Genomic DNA, 27,317 nt, shown 5'->3' on the forward strand with positions numbered 1-27,317 from the left:
TCAAGAAACAATTAATAATTTTTGAAATTTTGTGACCCACGACCACCCAATTACAAACTTTTTGCTAACAATCAAAACTCATGAAAAATAACAATGTATGTAATGCTTGTTTTTACATAAAAAATTAGTTGAATGACAAAACGACAGTAATGCTTACTGTAGATTTACTTACAAAATCAATTCAAATTTCAATCAATTCAAATGAGTTGGAAATGAATTGCTAATTCTTTTTTCTAATTCATTTGAATTAATTCAAAATCAATTCAAATGAATTGGAAACGAATTGCTAGTCATTTTTACCAAATGCAATTGAATTAATTCTAAATCAATTCAATTCAAATGAATTGAAAACGAATTGCAATTAATTTTTACCAAATTCATTAGAATTGATCAAATTTCATTCAATTCATTTTTTTGTGTGAATGATTCGCGAATTAATTCAAAAATGAATGATTCATTTACAGCTCTGATATGCACAATAAAATATTTTTCTGATATAGGGGTTATATGGGGGTAAGGGTTAATTATGGACCGATCTTCACAAAAGTTGGTAGAGAGATTTAGGTTCTATGGACAAATGTTGTTACTTTACAGAACTTTCAATACTTTTTACAGTACTTTCAATACCAAACAAATCTTAACAACAGAATGCATTTGTGCTAGCTCTTTCGTGTTTTCAACAGACAGATCGTCTTAGAATCTTACGACGGCCCAAAATATAAAACTAATTAAATATCGCACCAGTTGTGTTGCGCAATTTCCCACAATTAACTCTAATTATAACCTTCACCATAAGAGTTAATGCTATATAAAAGTCTGCGACACAACAAAGTTTTGGGTGCTTAAAAATAGGCGAAATAGCAAATTCAAACTGTGTTTAAATCAACATTCCGAAGCCCCAAATAACGTATAAACATGATTGTCATATTAATATATTAGGTATGGTCCTCGTACGGTTGCTATTTAAAATATTGCTGAGATATTAGCAAAAAAACACAACTAATGGGAAAAAAATAAAATTAAAAATTCTTTTTTTATAATTTGAGAGAAAAAACTTAAATAGAAATGTCAATAAATACATTAGATTGAATTTTTTTTAAATTGTTGGCAATACATCACACTTTTCAGAGATGATTTTCAAATTATTCTCTTTGCTAACTCTGTTCATTGATACGGCCGTAAGTATTTATAAAAATAATTGTTTAAAATTATTTTAAATGCATTTTACAAAATTTAAAATAAAAAAATTGTAATCTATGAAACTTTTCTACCATAAATCAAATAGAATATTCATAATAAAACACATTATCTTACAATTCCAACAATAATAAAATCATTTATCAGCTTTCATTAACTAAACTATTAATAATACAATTTATGGAAATTATTTTGCGTTGTTTTATTAAAGCAAATGCAAAAAGTCTCGATTAAAAATGGCGCCATTATAAAATGAATTAAAAGTTTAGAAAGATAGTAAAAAAAATTAGAAATGCTTTTAATAATTTACACAAACAAGTCTATAAGTCACTTGAGATTGGTTCTAAAAAAAGGGGGTGGGGGTAAATAACATGATACATTTTTGATATGTAAGTCAATTGCAATGAAATTAAGATTATTTATAATTTAATTGCAAAAAAAAAAGTAATAAATGCACGGCTTGAAGGTCAAATGAAATCATTATTTTCAATTTTATTTTTAGCTGTCCATAACTTGTTGTTTACGAAATTTCAATTACATTCTTAATGAATTTCAATACACATTTGAATTTGTTGCTATATTTTTTTGTTGTAAACATTTAAATTTAAAACGCATTTTGTGCTACTATTTTTAGTTTAATTTTTTTAATCTTTTCAATTATGATGGGCTTGTTAATTATTTTATTATAGTGTGGGTATTTTGAGTGTGTATTTTTATTTAGAAATTATTATGATTATTACTTTTTTATGAAAGATATTTTGAGCTACTAAAAATTGAAATATACATATTTATTACATATTAACTGAACGCCCCGCCCCGATTTCGTCCGGTAGCTATTTGCTAATGTTAGTTCTTCAAGTTTCTCCAAAAAATTTCTCTTATTATGAAAAATTAGAAGTGAAAAGGAGGCAATATATTGAAAATTAAAATTTTCGAATTTTTTAATTTTTTTCTTTTTTCTAATTTTTATACAGTACGAGACACAAATGTGTAAATAAATTTGGAAATATCTATAATTTGAATTTTTATGCTCAACATTTACCAATCTGACAATATTTTTTACACAATATGAAGATCATGATTAGTGAAGTATAGCAATACAAAAAAATTAATTTCAAGTAATGGCATTTAAATACCAGGATATCAAAAAGTTAAAAACTGAATTACACAATTTTGTCGCATTTTCTTTAAAATTAAATAAACTTGTTATTATTATTTAGAAAAATAACAATTTTAATCAATTTCATTAATGACAGTTAGTTAAAACATGTTACTAGTTAACAATTTACAATTCTTTAAGGAATATTGAATATGAAGATGATTATCACCGAAGTTTCAAATTCTGTTACCGAGCAGCTGAAAAATGGTATCTCCTATCGAAAAATATCCACCAAATTCAATATTTCTTTTAATCTGTTGAGAACATAGCGAATATATGTGGTTTGGCTTTTCCAGCACCAATTTGTGGACGGAATTCAATTCTATTGTTAAAAGATGGTCTCATTGTATAACGTCTAGTTGCATCAGGAGAAGAAAATAGTCCCCGTGAGGTACAACCAAAACTATCTTCATGCTACCAAATTAAGATTTCAAAACGTGCATCTCTTAGAGAAATCAAAAGATGTGGTTTTTATGCAATAAAGATTGTTAAAAAACCTCGTTTAACTGAAAGACACAAGTCTCTTCGACTAACATTTGTAAATTTTTTTAAGAAATGGACCTTTGATGATTGGGAAAAAGTTATCTGTACAGATGAATCGAAAATTAACCATTTTAGAACTGATGGACCAAAATATGACTACCAAAAACGAAATGCGCCATTAAAAGACCGTGATTTTATGACGACTATGAAATATGGTGGTGGAATATTGCCATTTTGTGGTTGTTTTTCTGCGAAAGGTGTAGGAAAACTCCATAAAATTGGTAGTAATATGAATGCAGAAATGTATATAGACATTATCAAGACAACACATGTGGATAGTCTGAATGATTGGCGTGGACAAATTGAAAACACTGTGATACTACAAGATAACGACAACAAACATAAGTCTAAAAAGACCCTTAATTTTTTAAAAACCGCCAAAATTACATTGCTAGATTGACTCCCACAATCTCAGAATTTAAATCCGATTGAGGATTTGGTGCGAATTCTAAAACGTCGCGTTTATAATTATCAAAATGCATTTAGAAACACAACTCAGCTCTAGGAGCGCTCCCATGATATCTAGGGATCTATAATGCAAGAAGAGTGTCGCAAACTGGTGGAGAGTATGCCCTCCAGAATTCAGGCTGCCATTGACGCGAAAGCAGGTTATTCGAAGTACTAAAAAAGTTACTTTAGTAATCTGTGGCAAAAGTGTGTAAATGGGTTGCAGTTATTTTTTTTAGATTACTGGAGTATAATTAAGGAAATATTTTATTTATTTAGTCCTAAAATATCCTTAATAAATATTGTTTAAAAAAACACAAAACGTTTCTTTATAAACATTGCACTTTAAAAATGGTGTCACAAAGTGTAAATATATGACCATCATTTACACATTTTTGTCTTACACTGTATATATAGAAGATATATATATAGATTGGATCTAGTAGGAATTTAATGAAAATTTGATTTTCATTTCTAACCCTTTGATAAAATTGAGGCTGAAACGTGTAGCATATCTTCGGGGTTTTAGGGCAACATTATTTGAAAAGAACACGTTATACCCTTACCAAACTACATTTTTTTTTAGAAAAGTACACAGAAAAGGGTAAAAAACAGAATAAAGGCATCATTTGTGCCAGAACAGAAAACGCCATTTGAAACCGAATTAAATTATGTAACATGTATGCAAACCTTTACGAAATTCGCACAAATATTATGTATTCGTAATCAATTTTATATCTACAATAAATATAACAAACTGATAATTGCATGATATACAGCACTTATTAATAGCAGCTGTCTACATATTTAAGTTTTTAATTAAATATATCAACAATAACATGAGATGAGTAAGAAGTTGTATTAAATTTTTCGTTTGAACTGTAACAAATCGTAAATGAATATTTAATATTCTGAATTTTTTAAACAAATATCGTTATGCCAAATAATAAGTTGTATGTATATTTTTAAATATGTTTGCATATTTAATTAACACAAATAAGTTTTTTTTTTAAAAAAATAGTAATTAATGGGCAAACGTGTTCATTATATACTACAAGTTTTATTTTTTTCTACGAACAGGTTTCAAATAATGTTAAACATTTTAAAGTAAATAAGAAAATAAGTGGCATACAAAATTTATATAAACCGGGACAATTTGTATAATTTCAATAAGAAATAGGAGAATTGGATCATAGGGGCTGAATTCAAGCGTGTTTGATTTGTAATTTAAATAGTCAACATCAGATCTACCTACAAAGTTAACATAGTACAGAGAAAATCGAGGAATACTAGGTTTAGATACATATGTTTCGAATCTGAGTGAAAATATTGTTTGTAAATTATGTCACTTACTTTCCTGCAATTCCTTGAATGCAGCTACAACCCACTCTCAATGCGCTTGAATTTAACACTGTGATGTCAATTCATACTGCATAACTGTTCACAATTGTTATACCCTTTACCAAGAGCGTTTGTACAGTTTTCATTTCCGAACCCCCAAGTACACGTATATTCTTTATCGTTGTGGATAGCGGAATCGATTTAGCTATGCCCGTTTGTTTATCTGTATGTTGAAATCAACCCAAATAACTTACATTCATTATTTATTTATATCAATATATCCGCTTTAGTCCCGGTTCGGCTGCTATTCCGTTTGTAATTTCTAAATTATTGGATCGTTATAGATAGCGGAAATCCACTTTCTGTAACCCCCAAATAACTTACATACATGATTCATACATGAATATATCAGGAATTTTCCCGGCTCGTTTGTTATTTAAAATCGAGACAATTAATGTAAATGATCTCAAATTGTTAAAGTTTTTTTTTTATTTTTTGATATAATTCTTAAACACATTTTTATAAACATACATATATAAATTTTAAGTTTTAATATAATTTGCCAACTTGCCTCAACAATGCCTTTAAGGCGCAGAGGCTAACTTATTGTAATGAAATTGAATTGAAAATAAAATTTATATAAAAAAAAAACAGGACAACTTCGATTTTTGATCTATATATAAGTCATTAATATAGACAATAATAATAGATATTGCAAAGACCTTTGCAACGGCTTTTATAAGACCAAAGTAAGTCGGACCTACAATGGGTCAAAATCAGAATTTTTTCCAAATAATTTTTTTTTGTTATAAAATTGTTTCACTAATAAATAAATTTTTTTTTTAAAAATTAAAAAAAATTGCATTAAATTTGTTTCGCTAATAAATTAAAAAAGTTTTTTTTTTTTAAATTATGTTTACCTAAAAATTTTTAAAATTTTTATTTTAAAGTATAAGCCGAAAATAGTTTTCAATATTCTATAACATAGAACTCTTACTTGTTTTCATTAGTTAGGTTCAGAACTCGAGAGAACTCTCGAGTTCTGATAACTCTAATGTATTACATTTGGAATACATTAGTATTATCTTTGTTTGTTTGAGAACAATTTGAACAATTTGAAAAATAAAGGTATTTCTCAAATTCAGATTAAACTCCACTTCTTAACCGTAATAAACGTTTCAAAATTTATGAAATGAATTGATTGCAAATCATTCTCAATTTGTTATCAAACCTTAGATTGAATTTGTTGAAGCAAAACATGATATTTGACTTGTCGCCATAGATATTTTGTATTTTTAGAAGGATTAGGATGAAAATTGATAAAAAAAAACATTGTCTGAAATTTGAAGATATTTTTTATCGAAATTACCAAATTATTGAAAACCCTAAATGAAACGTTTATAATAATTTGATATAAAATATGCTAATTTCTTGACCAATACTGTCTAGTTTTCTTAAATACATTATTTAAATGAGACAGGGTACTTTTGAGAAAACAATCTGATTATATACTATTTTGCAATCGTATGTGTATTATTTAAAGGGTTTTTTCATCTTATATATATAAAAGAGTAACGTTACTGACTGACTGACTGACTGACTGACTGACTGACTGAATGACTGACTGACTGATTCATCATCGCACAGCCCAAACGGCTGAAGCTAGAATCACGAAATTTTAACTGTGGGTTCCTCCCTCCCCAAAACGATCCGATAAGAAGGGATTTTTGGAAATTCGAACGTTTAGGGGGTAAAAAAGGGTAAAAACGGGTAAATTCGGTAACCTTATATCTTCAAAACTAATAAAGATACAAAAAAACTTAAAATAGCATGTTACTCCATTTAAAAAATAAGCTGACAGGTGTTTCGTACTTTTTGGAAATTCGAAACTTTTAGGGGAGAAAACGGGTAAAAACTGTATTTTGGTACTTTTTTTGCACCCTATGTATCTTTTAAACCAATAAACATAGAAACAAATTTTAAATCGTATTCTTTAATTAACAAAAAATAAAAAATATAAGTTTGGTACTTTTTGGAAATTCGAACCTTTAAGGGATAAAAATTGTGATAATTTTTGGTACTTTTTCATAAAATATGTTTTTCTATAATTTGACATAGACATACGAATATTTTATTATGAGCTCCCACCACGTTACAGAAATTTATTTGAATGAAATTGTACCACCTCAATGGGGATAAAAAAGGTACCAAAAAGGGGATAAAATCGGGAAAATACATTATATTTGGAATTATTAAGCCAATTTTGATAATTTTTTTTAACGTTGGTTCCTGGATTCATACAAAAATTAACTAACAGGGTGTTATTTTGAACTCGAGTACCAAGGTGTATATTGGGCCAAATCCGGGTAAACAGTTTGGTACTTTTTTAAAACATATTTATTCTTGGGCACATTAACACAGATTTTAATATTTTGATACATGCCTGTAGCATAAACAATTTTGGCAAAATGGAATATTTTTAAATTTCAAACTTGAGGGGTGTTCAAGTAAGAAAAGGGAAATTGGTACTTTTCTCCTAATGGTACTTTTTTTAAAATTTTAAATTATTTCAGTTATCGACATTAAAGTTAGCTGATATGTATTTGAGTGAAGTTAGTGTTAGGAATAGGGGATAATATTTAGGTACCAAAATGTGTGAACTGTACTATAGGTACTTTTTTGTTCATCTAATGGTACTTTTTTGAAATTTCTATAATAATGGACTTAGAAACATGAAATTAAACATATATGGTCCTAAGTGAGTGAGAATTCTAGGGGGAGACTTTTTGGTACTTTTTCTTTATTGGAATGGTACTTTTTGTAATTTCTTCACCAATGAACCTAGAAACATGAAATAAAGCTTATATATAAACCGAGTGAGTGGGAAACCACAAGTGTGGGTTTTTTGGTACTTTTTCTATATTCTAATGGTACTTTTTTGAATTTTCTATAACTATGGACTTAGAAACATGAAATTAAGCATATATGGTCATAAGTGAGTGAGAATTCTAGGGGGAGACTTTTTGGTACTTTTTCTTTATTCTAATGGTACTTTTTAAATTTTCTATAACTATGGACTTAGAAACATGAAATTAAGCATATATGGTCCTAAGTGAGGGAGAATTCTAGGGGAGACCTTTTGGTACTTTTTCTTTATTCGAATGGTACTTTTTGTAATTTCTTCACCAATGAACCTAAAAACATGAAATTAAGACCGGAGTGAGTGGGAATCTACAAGTGACTGCTTTTTGGTACTTTTTCTATATTCGAATGGTACTTTTTGAATTTTCTGTAATAATGGACATAGAAATATGAAGTTAAGCATATATGGTCCTAAGTGAGTGAGAATTCTAGGGGGAGACTTTTTGGTACTTTTTGTTTATTCTAATAGTACTTTTTTGAATTTTCTATAACAATGAACTTAGAAACATGAAATTAAGCATATATGGTCCTAAGTAAGTGAGAATTCTATGGGGAGACTTTATGGTACTTTTTCTTTATTCGATTGGTACTTTTTGTAATTTCTTCACCAATGAACCTAGAAACATGAAATAAAGCTTATATGGAACCGAGTGAGTGGGAAACTACAAGTGGGTGCTTTTTGGTACTTTTTCTATATTCTAATGGTACTTTTTGAATTTTCTATAATATAATGGACCTAGAAATATGAAATTAAGCGTATATGGTCCTAAGTGATTGAAAATTCAAGCGGATACTTCATGGTACTTTTTGTTTATTCTAATGATACTTTTTTTTAATTTTCTATAGCAATGGACTTAAAAACATGAAATTAAGCATACATGGTCCTAAGTGAGTTAGAATTCTAGGGGGCCACTTTTTGGAACTTTTTCTTTACCTTGAAATATGAAATAAAGGTTATATGGACCAGAGTGAGTGTCAATCCGCAAGTGGCTGCTTTTTGGTACTTTTGCTATATTCTAATGGTACTTTTTTGAATTTTCTATAACAATGGACTTAGAAACACGAAATTAAACATATATGGTCCTAAGTGAGTGAGAAGTCTAGGGGGAGACTTTTTGGTATTTATTCTTTATTCAAATGGTACTTTTTGTAATTTCTTCACCAATGAACCTAGAAACATTAAATAAAGGTTATACGGACCCGAGTGGGTGAGCAACTACAAGTGGGTGCTTTTTGGTACTTTTTCTATATTCTAATGGTACTTTTTGAATTTTCTATAACATAATGGACCTAGAAATATGAAATTAAGCGTATATGGTCCTAAGTGATTGAAAATTCAAGCGGATACCTCATGGTACCTTTTGTTTATTCTAATGGTACTTTTTTTTAATTTTCTATAGCAATGGACTTAAAAACATGAAATTAAGCATACATGGTCCTAAGTGAGTTAGAATTCTAGGGGAGACTTTTTGGTACTTTTTCTTTATTCGAATGGTACTTTTTGTAATTTCTACACCAATGAACCTAAAGCCATGAAATTAAGCTTAGATGGACCCGAGTGAGTGGGAAACCACAAGTGGGGGATTTTTGGTACATTTTATATATTCTAATGGTACTTTTTTGAATTTCCTATAATAATGGACCTAGAGTTTCCAAAAAATCGAAGAATTTCAAAACCGCGGTTTCGGTTTTAAAAAATTAAAAACCGATCGGTTTCGGTTTTGTGATAATTTTTTAAATCTTAAGTATTATAGAAACAAAATTAGTTGATAATATAGGAAATGATATACAAATCTAAAATTCAAACTTGACGGGTTATGGTTTAGTGAATGCGAATTTAAAAGTGATAATCAATGTTACTATATCCTTATTGCAATGGTACTTTTTGAATATTTTATAATAATAAACCTAAAAATTTAAAATTAGGAACACATTTTGCATTTTCTATAATAATGGACCCAGAAATAAGAAATTAGACATTTACAATTAGATTCACAAAGTGAGACTTGATAGTACTATTTCTTTCTTCTAATTGGGGTGGCGAAGCGCACCGGGTCAGCTAGTTCCAGATAAATTTCTAACTTGTTTAATGTTTTTTTCCATTTTCGTAAGAAACACAAATATTTTGTTTATTCGTGTTTATTTGTTTATTTATGTTTGTATTTAATTGTTAAACAAATAACAAAAAATGTAAATAAAAACCAAAAACAAAATAACAAATTGTATAATCACAAGTTCTAATCTTGGTTACAGATGTAACTAACTGACAGACATGCTGCTACTCTAGTTGAACACAGGTACAATAGTTTTTGAGTTTGTATAATTTGGCGTTTTTCTTTGTGGTTGTTGGTGTGTGTACGTTTTTCTTTAAAAATATCGTATGTCTACGTGACAATTTGTACAATAATCTTATTTTGATTTTATAAAAAGAACAATATTCATACATGTTCTGATTGTAAACAGCATTAAGAACAACAACCAGAATGTGAACACTCAAATGTGATCACGTTTTTCAACCAAACGACATAAAGTAAACAAGCGAGCGATCACTAGAGTCTGGCCATTTTTAAAAATTCCTTATATTTTTATTCAATAATTTAGTTTATGACCGGACCCTTCAATAAAAATGATTTTTAAGTGGGGAAAATATTTGTTTTGTAATTGTTTATAATGTTGATATGAAAGAAGAAATAATGTGGTTGATTTACGTTTGTTTAATGGACAATTTTAAGTAATTAGATAATTATATGAAGATGTGTGGGAATATTTAAAAAATTTTAGTAGAATTTCTAACAGAAAAATAGTATTATCAATAAAACGGGAAGATTATTATTATTTCAAGAATATTGTAGATTTTTTATGTTTGAGTTTCATAAATATTGTCTTACAAAAACTAAACATTTAATGCCAAATAAATAAAGATTCTTAAAATAAAAAAAAATATATTGATTTGATTTCGATATGTTTGTTTATATTTGAAAATTTCGTATCGTATCGTGTCTTTGTTTTGTTTATTTTTTTTAGCGCCTGTTGACACTTTTTTTCTTCAGGGCCATATCAGAGTCTAGAAAAATATTTATATTTGTATGTTGATATATTGAATTTTCACAAACAAAATAAAGTAGTAATTTGATAAGATTGCAGATGTTTAGAACACAAACAATATGTTGTAGGAGGTCATTATTATTCTAATATCTATAATTTATTTTATGTGGCAGTGACATGTGAAATTGCGTTGAACATATGAAAGATACATAGACACTTGTTATTTTAACTATTATTTACAAAAAAATCGTTGAATTTTCTCATTTCTTTGATATTTTCTAAGCACAGTGTCTGTCACTGCATTGGAATTAATTAATCATAAATATAGCACTAGTATGCTGTTCGAAATAGTTAAATTTTTTAACAGAAAATCGAATACAAATTTTAATTTACCAGCAAAAAATAGAAGATTAGAACAATTTTGCATGTTATTTTTTGCTAACTTCAAATCTACCTTTGTAGACACTTCATCATAAGTTGTTGGATTCCAAATTAGGTGTTTAAGAGTATAACCTATTAATTTGATTTAATTAAATCAAGGTGGGCTACCATTACCGCTTAGCTTTCTGTATGAAAAAACGACCGGTTTGTATTTGTCCTTAGTTATACAATTTCACAATATTTTCGAAAAAGATTTTTATCTTTTTCTTTATTATTATTTATTAATAATATCCTTTGAGATCTCCAAAACAATACACATTTTAATAAAATTTTATATATGGAAACATTTTTGACACATTTCGGGGTTTTGAATAATCTAGTTATCGTGGAGAAATATCCTTGGTTTGCATTGTTGACTCATACCATTTCGTGTGGACCTTCAATTGTTTGAAGAAATAAGCGTCGGAAATTTATTGGTCCAAGTTAAATCAAGTTAATCAGCCTACCACTGAAGAAATCGTTAAAAAGCATCGCATGAAAATATTCATAATTTGATACCATTTTTTGACGGAAAGTAGTTTCTCTTTTAAAATTTCATAATCTTAGACTTTTCTTTATATAATACATCTGAGAATAAGTCTTGAGTATGAAGTTAGTTACCAAATATAGAATAAACTTCCTTGTAGATAAATATGAAATCGTTCTCAAATGTTTGTCATTTCAAAAGGATTTTATTAATACCAATTTGGTATTTGCTGGGGTATGACAAAACGTTCCGGGCACGTGTATCTTAAAACGCCACGATACTGTTATCAGAATATTTTTTTGGTCGAATTGCAAAATTAAGAGATGCGAATCTTTCTAATTGACCGGAACTAACATCCATTATTTAAAATAGATTGGGTTCTAGTGAAAAGAACTGGGAAGAACACAAAACAAGTAGGCAAATATATTAATAATTTTAGACATAAGCATATGTGCAAGAAAATTATACTTAAATTTTATTTTTTGGCACATTCAATTTTCTGTTTGTTTTGTTTTTCTTGCAAATTATTAGAGTGAGTAATTTCAAGGGAAATCCCAATTTTTGCGAAAATTTGGTATGAAGGTCAAACGTTTCTAGGAAATGTTCTTGAATTATTTATCACGTATAATATTATTAAGTCCATAATGTTTTTTCTTTCTATAAATTGAGGTAATTTATATTTAAATTTCCACAAAAATTTTCCAAATTATTTTTAATTGGCATTTCAATTAGTATTTTTATAAGTCATATTTTTCATTAATTGTCTCAAGTGGTGGTTACATACTTATGTACGTCACTGTATGTATGATGTAGATTACAGTAAATTGAAAAAAACAACAACAATTAACATAAATATTATAGAAAATAGAGACTGACTACAACATACGCTCATTAAATTAACATTGAATGAAAAAGGAAAAGGGGGGAAATTGAGTTTCTCAACACACTCAATTTCAAACTGCGTCTGTGCGTATCGAATAATGCGGATTAATGTTTATTGCTAGATTGTAAGTGGTGGTGAGACTCCCTTAAATTTCATATCGTACACACATTTTCCAACTTGGCCTACGTGAGTTTTAGCATGTTTATTTTGGTTTGTTACTTCGTTTAGGTTGTTGTTTTCTTGTTATTGTTATTGTTTTGGAAAATATTTTATGTAGGTATTACATTTTAAATGTAATGTTTATTTGTGTGTTGAAGAAGTTTTATTAGAAACTACGTAATTGGTTGGCTACAACATAAACTGGTTGCTCAGCAAAGTACATAAAAACATACATACATACTTTGTTTTTCATATTTTGTTTTGGTTACCATATTTGTTTTGAATACATTTTATCAGTACAGTAGAAAACATTAGAAAAAAAGAAAATAAACTAGGATTGTGTGGTGTAGTAGTGGTACTGGAATGGAGTGGTGTGGTGCAGTTGTACTCGTATTCTCCCATTAAATGACACCCATACGAAATATTGTTTTGAATATCGATGTTTAAAAAAAAAACTGGAGACAATAACTTGAAAAACCACATTGCGTGAGGCCGTGTTTTGTTTGATTTGTTTTTTTTGTAGTACGTTTTATTGTTTTCTTTCTTTATTTGGGAGAGGACTTGTAAATGCATATACACACACTTACCCATCTATAGATGTGTGTGCTTTTTTATGATAAACTCGGCCATTTTGGTAGTTGTTTGTTATCATTTTTTAATTTTTATAATTTTTATTGGGAGTGTATTTTTTGCTGCTTTAAACAAATTCTTTTCTTCTACAATTTTATACTACATTGATTTTATTTGTGTTGATTTTGTTGTTTTCACTTCACTTCACGCTCTTTGTTTTGTTTTTCTCCTGTATTGTGATGATTTCATTTTTTTGATTTTTTTTACTTTATATTTATTTCAAATGTTATCAATTTAGCGATTTTGAAATAGAGTAAGAAGTTTTGTTTATTCTTTTGATAATGTATAACACAGAATCTTGTAGATTGATTTTAGAATTGAAAATAGGTATACATAGGGTAAGACGAGACGTAATTGTCAAAAACCTAAGACTGTTGTCAAAACCCTAACTCAAAATCGCAACAACAAAATACATGCTAGTCAATGTATTTTGTTGTTGTATCATACATGTGATTTGTTGTATTTTTGTTTGACAAATCAGAGTGTCTCGTCTCTATGTAGGTATATTTATATAGTTCTCAGAAACCTAATAAAATCGTTATTTTAAATAATGGCAAGTAGTGTGTAAGAAAAATGTATCGAAATGTTTATACCTATTATCCATTCTTAATCTTCCTATAAGAACAATTTATTTAATATAATCCACTTTAATTTTCTTATAAGAAAAATTTTTATATTTTTTAATTAAAAAAAACAGGCATTTAGTCAGCAAAGTTTACTTCAAAAGTTTTTCTTTAAATATGTTAATAAAATTGGTGACTATACGGTATTTTGACTATTAGTTTAAACTCTTTGGTGATAATTTTGACTAATGCCCGTATTTTCAACAAATAGATATTTACGGTGTTAAATACCCAGCTGATAAATTTACCTAAAAGGTATCTTGACATTAATTCCAAATCAATATCTACGGGTAAAAATTACCAAATATTTTTACTCCGTAAGTAACTAAACATAAATAGAATACTAAATTGCCTAAGAAAAGTTTTCATCGATTTTTCATTTTTGAACCAACTGGAAAATATTTTTTATTCAAGTACACAAAAAATACTTCCGTTCTATGCGTTTATTCTATGTTACATAGTTTAAATAAATTTCAAATATAGAAGCATATTTATGTTTGAAAGTTTTAGTTTTGTATTTTATTTAACTCCATAATGCGATGTTTTAGAAAATATTTTTATTGGTTTTCTTTTTCATGAAAATTCTGTCTTTGATTTCCTATTTTATTTGTATTGAATATAATTACGTCGGTAAAATGAATCAATCCACATTTTAAATAATTTTCGTTTATGAATAAACGAAATCTCTATTATTCTCAAATTGTCTTAAATAATAGATACCTATTTGAGAAAAAGTTTTCAAATCTTTAACAATATGATATCAAGGCAAAGTGAATTTTGTTATTAAAACAAAAAAATTTTCCATTAGTTGCTTTTATAGGAGTGTAGCTCTCTAGGGGCACTGCACACGTTCAATATATATTGTGATATTTGGAATGCGATCTGGATTTCAGGATATTAGGCTATTCTGCGATCCATCAATACTGCATGTTACACGTTCAATAAATATCGCGATACTGGATCGCGGTCAATATATATTGTACGTGTATCAGTGCCCAATCATAAAAACAAATTCCGAAATTTTTAGATTAAGTTTTTTTTGGTGATTTCAAATTTCTAACCGTTTTTAAAGCACACGTGTTATTTGTGCCTGTTCTATAAATCACACATTTCAGTACTTACTTTAATTATTCGAAATCACATGGATGCACTGTTCTAGAACTATATATACAGTGGTGGTCAAAACATATGCAACCAGAAACAGAATTTTACAAAAGTGGTTTAAACTAGTTTAAGATGTAAACGAAAATATTCATTTGCTTATAATATTTTTTAATTAATGCTTTAAAAATAAGAATATGAAATTTAATTCAGAATTGTTTGCATTGAAAAGAAAAAAAAATTAAAAAACTACGTATGGGTTGATATTTCATTGGTCAAAACATATGCAACTAATTGCTTTTAAAACATTTCTGTCTATAAAACTTAATATTTCGTGGCAAATCCTATATTTTCAATGACGGCCTTACATCGGCAAGGCAGTGAAGCTATCAAATTGGTAATAAAATTTGCAGGAATAGCGTTCCAAGCATCTACCAATCCTTGAAACATAATATCTGAATTAGTGCAATTTTCGGGGTCGATTCTTTGATTAACGATTTCCCAAATGTTCTCAATGGGATTTAAATCTAGTAATTGTGGTGGCCATTTCATTACCGAAACTCTTTCTTGTGCTAACCACGATTTAACAACATGTGAAGAGTGCTTGGGGTCGTTATCGTGCTGAATAACTCATCGAAGAGGCATATTATCCTCAGAATTTGGAAGCATTACTCTTTCCAAGATGTCTCTATAGATAAATCCATCCATTATTTCATTAATTTAGAGCGATGGGACAACTCCAGCAGCAGAAAAACAACCCCCATACCATTACGTTGCATCCTGCATGCTTCACCGACGTTTTCCCTACGCGCAAAAACCGCTTATATCAAAACGTAATCAAAAGAAACGTTTGAAGTTTGCTATGGAGTATTTAAATTGTCCAGAAAACAAATGGACGACTGTCCTATTTAGCGACGAATCCGAATTTAATATCATCGGAAGTGATTTCATGTGTTACGTAAGACGACCACTTAACACCCGGCTTCAAGCACGATACTGTAAAAAGACACTGAAACATGGAGGATGCAACGTAATGGTATGGGGGCAGTTTTTCTGTTGCTGGAGTTGTCCCATCGCTCTAAATTAATGAAATAATGGATGGATTTATCTATAGAGACATCTTGGAAAGAGTAATGCTTCCAAATGCTGTGGATAATATGCCTCTTCGATGAGTTATTCAGCACGATAACGACCCCAAGCATTCTTCACATGTTGTTAAATCGTGGTTAGCACAAGAAAGAGTTTCGGTAATGGAATGGCCACCACAATTACTAGATTTAAATCCCATTGAGAACATTTGGGAAATCGTTAATCAAAGAATCGACCCCGAAAATTGCACTAATTCAGATATTATGTTTCAAGGATTGGTAGATGCTTGGAACGCTATTCCTGCAAATTTTTTTACCAATTTGATAGCTTCACTGCCTTGCCGATGTAAGGCCGTCATTGAAAATATAGGATTTGCCACGAAATATTAAGTTTTATAGACAGAAATGTTTTAAAAGCAATTAGTTGCATATGTTTTGGCCAATGAAAAATATCAACCCATACGTAGTTTTTTATTTTTTTTTTCTTTTCAATGCAAAAAATTCTGAATTAAATTTCATATTCTTATTTTTAAAGCATTAATTAAAAAATATTATAAGCAAATGAATATTTTTGTTTACATCTTAAACTAGTTTAAACCACTTTTGTAAAATTCTGTTGCTGGTTGCATATGTTTTGACCACCACTGTATATTTATGCTTTAATATTTTTAAATTTACACAAAATACTATAAAATTATTGACAGTTTTCCATGTAACTTAAGATAATAAATTAGTTTTTATCCTAACCCCCATTAACACGAAGTCTGGTTAGGTGTCAACTAATGTCGGTTAAAATAATTTTTGTATGATAACTGTCATTATAACTATTAGTTAACACATAACCAGACTTCATGTTAATGGGGTTAATGGTTAGAGTTTACTTATATAAATTAATTATCAGGGCAAGGATTTCTATGCAAATGCATGTTTGTATTCAGTAACTCAAAATCACTTTTGACATTTTATCTTTCCGAATCGAAGAATTTGCAACAAAATGGCATCGATTTGTTGTTACATATTTTTGCATATTTTGTTATAAATGCATATTTTGTTAGAAATGCATATTTTGCATATTTTCCTTTTAAATGCATATATTTAGCATATTTTTCCATTTTATTGCATATTTAATTTTCTTTTGGATATATTTTTATATTAGTGTACAATAGACCGTACCTGAAAAAAACGCCACCCCCTAATGTAATGTATTTCTTCAAGACTGTTACGAACATTTTTTTTTGCCGAACGTAGAGTTCGCCAATGTTTTGCTCTAAGGGCCATAGACCTCAAGTATACCGTTCTAGTATTTATCCACCAGATATTTCTTCCTACCACAATAATATACCACCCAAATGTCAGAAAATTAATGCTTGCAAGAAATCATTAAACTTTTGCTAACGAAGTACATAATTCGATAATACCTGCATAATACCTATGATGTAACGAAATCTTGTCTTTTTGTCAAAGATAATTCGACAAAAATTGGTACAATCTTTTCTTTTGCAAGGACGAAGTCTATTGAATTCGGTCCATTATTTCTCCTAGCCACCATATAATTGCCCTATCTGAAAATAGTGAAAATTATATTTTTCTTTTATTAATAAATATATTTCAAATAAAACACTTGTTTTTATTGCATATTTTTGTCATTTATAGTGCATATTTTAAATTTTTTAGTGCATGAAAATCCTTGCCTTGTTAATTATAAACATTATTTTTTATAAAATATGTAACAGTAACTGAACGGTTTAAAATATCTAACAGTAACTGAACGGTTTAAAATCACATAATTTGAAACATTTTAGAACGCAGAACACATTTTTTGTGATTTGAAATCACTTTGATAAAAATGATTTTCAAGACAGGCCGGATTGAATATGTTTCTAATATATTACTACAATTGTTTTTTATAATTTGTACATTCTAAGTGAGTCTTTTAAGCGTATTGATGACAGGTAGTCAGCCATATTGCAACAGGGTTTTTAGCGTTTTCTTTTTTCTTTATTTTCCACTGCTAAAGTTGATAACACTACTATATTGGTTTTCTTAGTATGTGTATATGTGTATGAATGTATATGTTTTTATTTTTATTTTGTTTTTGTTTTGATTTTACATTTTTATTTACTTTTTTCGTCGTTGTTGTTTTTTAACATTGATGACTACCACTACTATTGCAGCCATTTAATAAACACACTTGGTAATGCTCACGTACTACGTATCTCTAGATGCTAAACCGGCAACGTAAAAAGTTGTTTTCATCCACTGCGCGAATCCATATGAATTCAGAATATCTTGAACACTCGTACAAGACACTCGTCAATTTCTTAAAACAAAATAAAAGCAAATTTAAAAAACATTTTTTTTAATAAAAAATATTAAAGATTCTACTTAGAATTTATATTGTATAAAATTGAAAAAGAAAACAGTTGAAGAGCAAAAAACTGACTACAAAAATTGGGTCACTTTGTGTAAAAAAGTGAAATATATAAATATTATATTAAAAAAAACCATTGTGTTAAAAATAAAATAAACTTTTTTTATAAAAGAAACAAAAGATTTACACTTATCATTCTGTTATATATAATTAATAAATGATAAGATTACAGGAATAAATAATAATAAAATAAAAACTTTATTAAAAACATTTTGAGATAAGACTTGAAAAACAAAATAAATATTTATAACAAAGTGTTTAATTAAAGATTTGTAAAGCAAACTATTAAAAGTGCTTCCTCTTATCAAAGAGTATTTGGTGATTATCTACAACTCTAGGTATGATATAATTTTATTTTGATTTTTTTTTTTAAATTTTTATTAACTATCCTTTGGTGGATTTACATAAATAGATTTTAATTAGACTGTTTTCTTGATATTTTGTTTTTTTTTTCTTAATATCTTTCGATTTTGATGATTTCATTGTAGTGTATACATATGTATGTGTGGTGTTTTTTCATCATCTTTAGAATACATAAAACATTTATATTATATATATGTATGTATATTTTAATATGTTTTTGTTATACAATGGGTTATTTTCCACTTTGTCATGGCATATTTTCTTAATTCTTGTTGTTTTCCCAGAAGAATGCCATCTATACTATAGATAATATGACCTTTGTTTCATATATAGTTTTTTATTTCAGTTATAATATACTTTTTATATGAATAATATTGTGTTGATTTGTTTCAAAAATTAGAAATATGTACGCAAATGCTCGAAGAAAATCGATAAATTTTGTTATCGTGTCACACGTTTTTTTTATTATTATTATTATTGTTTAGGTGCTTGAGAGTTTCCCCTATCTTAAGTGAAATCATGAGGTATGCGCTAAAAAAAGACAGGCGTGTTACTTAGTTACATCCACCAATTTCGTAATTTTCCATAATTTGCGTGGAGTTTATAAAAAGACTTAAGCATCAAGGATGAGGTCAAGTTTTTAACCGCTATTACTCATTAGTAATGTTCATTATTGCTGCATTAAGAATATATATAGAAAGGTTTTTTTAACATAGACAATTCAAAAATATAAAATCTGGTATTTATTTGAATCAATAACTGTTGATATCGTATAAATATGTTAAATGTTAATAAAATCTAGACTTTTGAGTTCAAAATCCATAATTAAACCTAATTTCAGATTATAGATAGTTGAAAGAAAATAAATCAAACATTGTCGCCCATTTGTTAATTACAAATTTAAGTTCAACATTTTTTTATTATAATAAATATTGAAGAATACAAATTTTTAGTAATTATTTACCAAATAGCAAAGACCTAAACCATTCATTCATATTAGGAACTTGAAATATTTTGTAGAAAAATAAACAAGCTCATCTTTATGGTTAAAAGGTTTAACCATAAAACATCTAAGAATGAAACTTTAAATTTTGGAAATGCTTAATTAACATTTGATTTTAAAAAATGTTTCGCTCATAAACGCAAAGTTTAAACAAAAATTGGCAAACAAATCATTCAAAGTCATATATGCCAAATTGGCCAAAATATTTTTTTTTTTAAAATAAACCACCATCATTATTCTTGTTAATACGAGTATCTTATAATTTAAAAAATCAGTTTTCTTTACTTTAAACAATTTTCTTAAAAAATCGCTTAAAATATCTGAAGTACAAAAAAATTCATAATTATGTATCTCAATTAAAATGGTACAGTTAATTCTTTAACTCAAAAATTTCATAATTTTTCTTTAAATTGTTTTGATTTCTTCCAATTTGCTCTATACAAAACATGCAAATTATGCGGCGTACTTTAACCTCTTCAAAAATCTGAATGAAATCCAAAAATTTAAAAACGTTTTTCAACAACAACATTAAAAAAACATGCGTTTTTTCCTCTTATAAACCAAAAAGTTTTACGACCTATTTTTTATATTGTTTATGGCTAAAAAAAATAAATAAATTATCGTACATTTTTGTTCATTTCCTTTTCATAAACAAATTTGTTTATTTGTAATTTTTAATGGTAAACACATTTTATAAGTTATTGCCAAAAAAACAAAAATTAAGATTGTTTACCTTTATGAAAGAAATACAAAAATCGGAAATTTCATATTATTTTTACGTTTCTTCTTTATATTTCTAGATTTCAAAACAGCAAGCTTCCAGTCCCAAAACTGGTTCGTCACCATTGGATAAACGTGTTTTGCAACCCAAACAACAACCTAAACAACAGCAACAAACAAAAACACCACAACAGCAAACCCCAACAACAACACAACAGAATCAAGGAGAAAATCAACCGGCGACTTTAAATTCTACCAATACTACCACCACCAGCAGTACCACTGTTACAACAACTACTACAGCCACTACAGCTAAAAACACCACCACCAACAACAACACTAACGCACAGACTCAAACCATCAACAAAACACAAACTGTTAAGAAAGCAGAGTCAACAACCATTGGTGAGTTTTTTATATACATAAACAGAGAAACGGACAAAGAGAGCGGAGGGAAAAACATTGTACATTTAGGTTATGTTGAATTTTATTTTTGTAGACATTCGTACGTGGGGGTCCATGCTTTTTTTAAGCTTCAATTGATTTAAATTGCGTAGTTAAATTGTATACAAAAAACAGATATAAATTATGATTATTTTATGGTCATCATAATTGACAATAATAGCACAAAGGTCTTTAATATTCTACATACATAAATAAATAAATATGCAAAACAAATGTTTTTAAAATTTCTTTAGTACATAGTAGTTTGTTTATAATTTACTTTAACCTCACATTTTTATTGTAGTTGCCTACACCCCACCCCCACTACTTTATCAAGCTCCAACATCGTCATTATTTAGAGAAAAAAAAACTTTAGTGTTCATGCATTTTCGTTTATTGAACGCGTGTTCATTAAAGATTTCTGTGGTATAAAGGCTATAAATACAGACATGCTTATTTATAATATGATAATGTTTATTTTATTTCTTTATACGAACTTGTTTTTTTTTCTGAAATGGCCTGATCTTTTGTACACTCATTAATTAACTAAATAGAGAAATCAGTATATAGTATAGAATAATACAACAACTACAACAATCTTAACATAATATTGCTGATAAGTTAACACTCAGTATTTGTTATAGTAATTTATATTTGTTTAGGTATATAGATTATTTTAGATTATTTTTATCATTATCAATTCAAAATTAAAATATAAACAAAAGTAGTCTTATCAAATAATCACTATCAGTATTTAAGATCTTCTTCAGAGAGCTCATGAAAATGGTCATTCGAATTCGAAATAAACATATACATACATACAATAATATAATGGTCCTTCAATATGTAAAATTTCTTATTCGCTCCTCACTTTTCAAAATGCCTTACAAAATTTGACTAAAATTATTCTTTATTTCCCCTCAATTTCAGTTGTTTCCAAAAGTGAAGCTAATGCTCCCGTAGTAAAGGACAAAAAGAAAGTTAATCAAAAAGCTAGTGATTTCAGTAACGTTGGCGATTGGCCCATGCTAATTGGTGGTAAACCCACAGGCAACGAAACAAAACGTTCTACAAAGAAACAACGTTCCAACGCTCAAAAAGAAGACACCGCTTCGACTAGTGCAGCTTCAAATAGCACAGCCACAGCACCTGCAGAAAACTCCTCGACTGTTGTTGCCTCAACAGAAGTAACCTCGAAAGATAACAAGGAAGTCGTCATAGTTGCTGCGTCAACTTCGGCATTAACCTCGGCCACAAGCGCCAGCTCTAGTACAGCTGCCATAAAAGATAAAGAAAACAATGACCCCAAATCTGCAAATGGTCAATCAGCTCAAGCCAGCACAGCGGGTAACAATGAAGCAGCCTCTACCAGTAATGGAGGAAATGGCATCAATAAGAAAATTCCCAAACACAAGTGGCGACCTTTGCAAATCGATTTGGCCAAATCTAGTCGTTCCAAATCAATTGGTCGGCCCACACGCAGAGGCATCTCGTCGCAACAACGCTACCATGAACGCACCAATCAACGGGGTGACGGCAACGGCCATGAACGTCGCTCAAATGCCCACCACGGGCATGGTGAAACGCAACGATCAACGGCGATTGGGGAGCGAAATGGCGGCGGTGCCCACAAAAAGTCTGGCGGCCCTAATGAGCGCATTGATTCCTGGCGTAGCGGCAGCGGCGCCGAGCGCTCTAATGATCGGGAATACGAACGGCCAGCCCGTACGCAACGGCGTTTCCGCACGTCCTTCAGGGGCGGGCGGCAAGGTCGCGGCGGATTCTCAAGATCGGGACCAGGTCGTACGTCAAATCGCATACCACGCCATCTGTTAGCCAATGGCGAGTACGCAAATTATTTGCCGGCGGATGCCGCTGGTACAGATCAATCATTTGTCCTTATGGGTACCCATTACTATGGGCCCATGCCTGCTGCTTACATTGAAATGGATGCTCAAAGCGTCAAAGAAGCCATTAAAAAACAAGTGTAAGTATTCTTAAACTGAAATTAGACAAACATTTGCTTTATACTTTGGTTTTTTTTTCGTCTCTTTTAGTGAATATTATTTTAGCGAAGAAAATCTTACTGGCGATTTCTTTTTACGCCGCAAAATGGACGACGAAGGCTGCATTCCAGTCACTTTAATCGCTTCGTTCCATCGTGTTCTGGCCCTATCCACAGATGTTGCTCTAATCATTACAGCCATCAAAGAGTCGGACAAAATTGAACTTCTCGAAGGTTACAAGGTACGCACAAAAACAAACCCTATGATTTGGCCCATTAAAGATGCGCTAGATGCTACCGGAACCCAAAACGCAGTTAGAGTAGCTGGTGCTACCACGCCCAAACCCTCGGAAACAACTGCTGAAAATGCCTCTGCAACTACAAATCAAACTGAAGATGATGATGAAAAATCTACTGCTACAGCAGAAACTTCAGACAACAATAAGACGACAGCTGGAACAAGTCCCGAAAAAGCAGTTGGAAGCGATGCTAAATCAACAGCTACTGTCAAATCATCAAATACCTCGCCTATTATAACTTATGTACCCGAAGTGCCTCTGCCACCGATACTGACCTCACCCATGGCCACAAAGCCACTGAGTTGTATACCACCACCACCGGTGCCACGTAATTCACACAATCTTATACCCACCATGTTGATGCAACAAGAGAGACAAACACCTGCCCCATCTTTAAATGCCATCAGTGCTTTAACCAAGAAGGTGGAAGCTGAGCAGCCAACAACGGGTGGAGCTGTGGCTCAATTGGCGGATCATTTGAGTGGACTGGCAGAGAGTGTGAAGACACAAGCAAAGCCAAAATCTACTTCGACACCGGAAAAGAAGACAGCAGCAGCAAAAGGCGATGCCAAGTCCTCGTCGGCTGGTAATGATGAGACTGCTGCCGAAACTGCCGATGGCATGTGGAAAGAGGTAAAGAGACGCTCTAAATCATATGCTAATAAAGATATTAAATCAGCTACCAACTCAACACAAACGTCATCATCACAATTGCCACTCGATTCCTCTGCCACTCCTACTACCACCCTTACCACAACCATTTCCACTTCAAACTCCTCCAACTCTTCCATCAACACCAAACCCGCTTCCTACAAATCCACCAAAACCACAAATAAATCATTGCCCAACAACAATAAATCCACTGCCATCAATGCCACCACCACCCCATCAAATGCTTCCTCCAATGCCAACAAAAACAAAACCAACAACACAACTACCACTACAACAACCATCAATTCCTCCTCTGCCTCCTCCAAAACAGCTGCATTCTCCACCACCGCAACCACCGGCGGCCAGCATCATGGCGAGAAGGAAGAACTAGACTTTCAATTCGATGAAGAGCTTATGGATCCCATACCCGCCACCGGACGCGTCAACAATTTCACCGACCACTATTCCGACGATGATGAATCCGACTACGAGTTTGCCGATCGTGATATTAACAAACTGTTGATTGTTTCCCAAGTACAACGCGCCCCCAAACACGAGGGCTACGACCGTACGGCCGACTATACATCTCGAACCAAAATCACTCAGGACTTGGAAAATGTCATCAACGATGGCTTGGTCAACTACGAGGAAGACTTGTGGGTAACTGGCAACAATTACCGTACGGTCAATGTGATTTCACAAGAAGATTTCGAAAAACTCTCTAGTAGCCAAAAACCCCACTACCAACAACGACACCCACAACAGCCACCACCACCTCCACCCGCCTACGACGATGAAGACTTAAACAACACCCTGAACTCAACCCTCAACTCGACGCTAAAGTCACGTCGTGCTCGTTTCTATGCCGCACCCAATTCACATTCAATTGATCTTCGCACGCCACGCAAACGTAAAACCCGCCACTCGTCCAATCCACCCGTCGAGGCTCACGTCGGTTGGCTGCTCGACACTGTCGAACATCGGCCACGTACCACTTCGATGGGCTCGTCGACGGGCACCTCACCCACTGCTTCATCGTACGGCTCCTATGGCTCGTCTGTGCCACAATCGTTGCCCGTCTTCCAGCATCCATCGCACTCCCTGCTCAAGGAGAACAATTTCACGCAACAGGCATATCACAAATATCATTCGAGATGCCTCAAAGAGCGTCGCCGTTTGGGCTATGGCCAATCGCAGGAGATGAACACTCTGTATCGTTTCTGGTCATTCTTTTTGCGTGAAAATTTCAATAAGACCATGTACAATGAGTTCCGCTCCTTGGCATTGGAAGATGCTAGCAATGGTTTCCGTTATGGTCTGGAATGCTTGTTCCGTTTCTTTTCGTATGGTTTGGAAAAGAAGTTCCGTCCACACATTTACGAAGATTTCCAAGAAGAAACTATGGCTGATTATGAGACTGGTATGTTGAACATTAAACAATTTTGAATTATTGAATGGTTTTTATTAAGTTTTTTTTTCATTTATTATTTTTTTAGGTCAACTTTATGGTTTGGAAAAATTCTGGGCCTTTTTGAAATACTACAAAAATGCTGAAAAATTGGAGGTACAACCAAAATTAGCTGAATATTTGACCAAATTCAAAACCATTGAAGACTTCCGTGTGGTCGAACCCGAAATCAACGAAATGCTACAGGGTGTGGGCAGCTTGAATCGTGCACGCAATTTGCAACGTCATCGCAGTGTCTCGGAAAGCGATGGCACCAAAGTAATCGTAGCCGGTAGCGGTCGTAGACCAAATACTACCATTACCAATCGTAGTGATTATGTGGGCAATAGACAACAGCAGCAACATCAACATCAACCACAACAGCAAAATCATTACCAACAGCACAACAACTACAACCAAAGCCATAACAATCGCAGACGTACTGGTTCCTTTGGCAGTAGCACTGTTAGAGTGCGCAGCGGTTCCTTGGGCAATAAACCACAAATTGCCAATCGCAATTATCATTATGGTTCACCCCATGAACTGAGACGTAGTGGTGCGGGCGGCAATGGCAGCAATACGGGTTTAAACAGAAACTATAGGCAAAATCAATATCAACAACAACAGAAATCAAAACCAACAACTACGGGACCCCAACAACTACAGCAACAACAAAAAGATGCTAACAAACAGCAACAACAGACATCAAACGAACAACAATCACAGCAAACTAAAAAATCAACGACAGCGTCTGTAGTGGCGGAAAATTAAGAAAAATTCATTTGTTCCTCCTCTGCTTAAATATTTTTTTTATTAATACATATAATTTTTTTATTAATAATTATATTATTTCTTTTTTTTTTCTCTTTATTAAATAAAATTAAGTGCTATTTTTTATGCTTAGTTTATAATGCTAAAATATTTGCTCTATTATTATTCCTTATTATTTTCCCTACTACTTTTATCGAATTTTTGGGTATTTTCAATTTTTAAATTAATTTAAAAAAAGGAATTTTTTGTGTCTCTCTTTCTATCTCAATAGAGTAGAGTTGTTTTTAAACATTAAACAAGAAAACATTTATTACTTTTAAAGCAAAGAAAGAATTAAATTTTAAAAGTACATTTAAATCAAAACTAACGAATACTTTAAACGAACGAAATACAATTTACTTTGTTGTTTTATATAAATATATAGAAAAAAACTACTATACACTTTTTATTGAATAAATAGGTATATTTTCTTAGTTTTCTCTTATAATTCCTTTGTTTTTTTTTTTAGTAGTTCAGTGTTGATTTTCTTTTTCTACTAATTATTGTCAGCCAAAAAAATATATATGAAAAAATTCGAAAATGCTCAAAAAAAAAATGGTTTTTTAAAAAAATTTGTTGTTTTATTATTATTTTTTTTCAATATATTATTAAATACTTTTTATTATTATATATTAATATTATTTTTTTGATGTTATTAAAATTTAAAAAAAAATCTTTAAAAAATGCAAAAAAAAAAAATTTAAATAATATAATTATATTTGCTAAAAGTGACTTTATTATCATATATTATGTAAAAAATTTTTAATATTCTTAATAATAAAACCAAACCAGGGACCGAGAAAACAAAAAAAAAACACACCAAAACTAATATGAGATATTGTATTTTTTGACCCGGTAAAAAGTTTTACAGCCAACAATTTATTTTAGAAAAACACAAAAATTCCTTAACACACTATTTTCAAAGAATTCTAAACAAAAATATTGCTATAATTTAAAGGAATAGACAAATCAAGGCACACTTATTTAGGAAATAAACTTCATTATAAGAAAAGGTTGTTTTATACAACAATACGAAACACTTGGTTGTTTAATAAATACATTTGTATTCGCTTTAGGGAATAATAAGGGTTTATTGAAA

At 30.5% G+C, this 27,317-nt stretch overlaps 1 protein-coding gene across 3 annotated transcripts in view; it reads left to right on the forward strand.

Annotated features, from left to right (window-relative positions):
* larp (La related protein) overlaps positions 1-27,047 on the forward strand; it is a 60,147-nt gene extending 33,100 nt beyond the window's left edge. For all 3 annotated transcript variants that reach the window (XM_065515950.1, XM_065515952.1, XM_065515951.1), the window contains exons 2-5: positions 20,643-20,967; positions 21,937-22,993; positions 23,064-25,381; positions 25,458-27,047. In XM_065515950.1, coding sequence (XP_065372022.1) covers positions 20,643-20,967; positions 21,937-22,993; positions 23,064-25,381; positions 25,458-26,179 — 4,422 coding nt within the window. In that variant the 3' untranslated portion in view covers positions 26,180-27,047. The remainder of the gene's footprint in view (positions 1-20,642; positions 20,968-21,936; positions 22,994-23,063; positions 25,382-25,457) is intronic.
* Positions 27,048-27,317: the final 270 nt, after the last annotated feature.

The sequence above is a fragment of the Calliphora vicina genome, chromosome 1 (assembly GCF_958450345.1).
Source record: "Calliphora vicina chromosome 1, idCalVici1.1, whole genome shotgun sequence".
In the NCBI taxonomy this organism is placed as follows: domain Eukaryota; kingdom Metazoa; phylum Arthropoda; class Insecta; order Diptera; family Calliphoridae; genus Calliphora; species Calliphora vicina.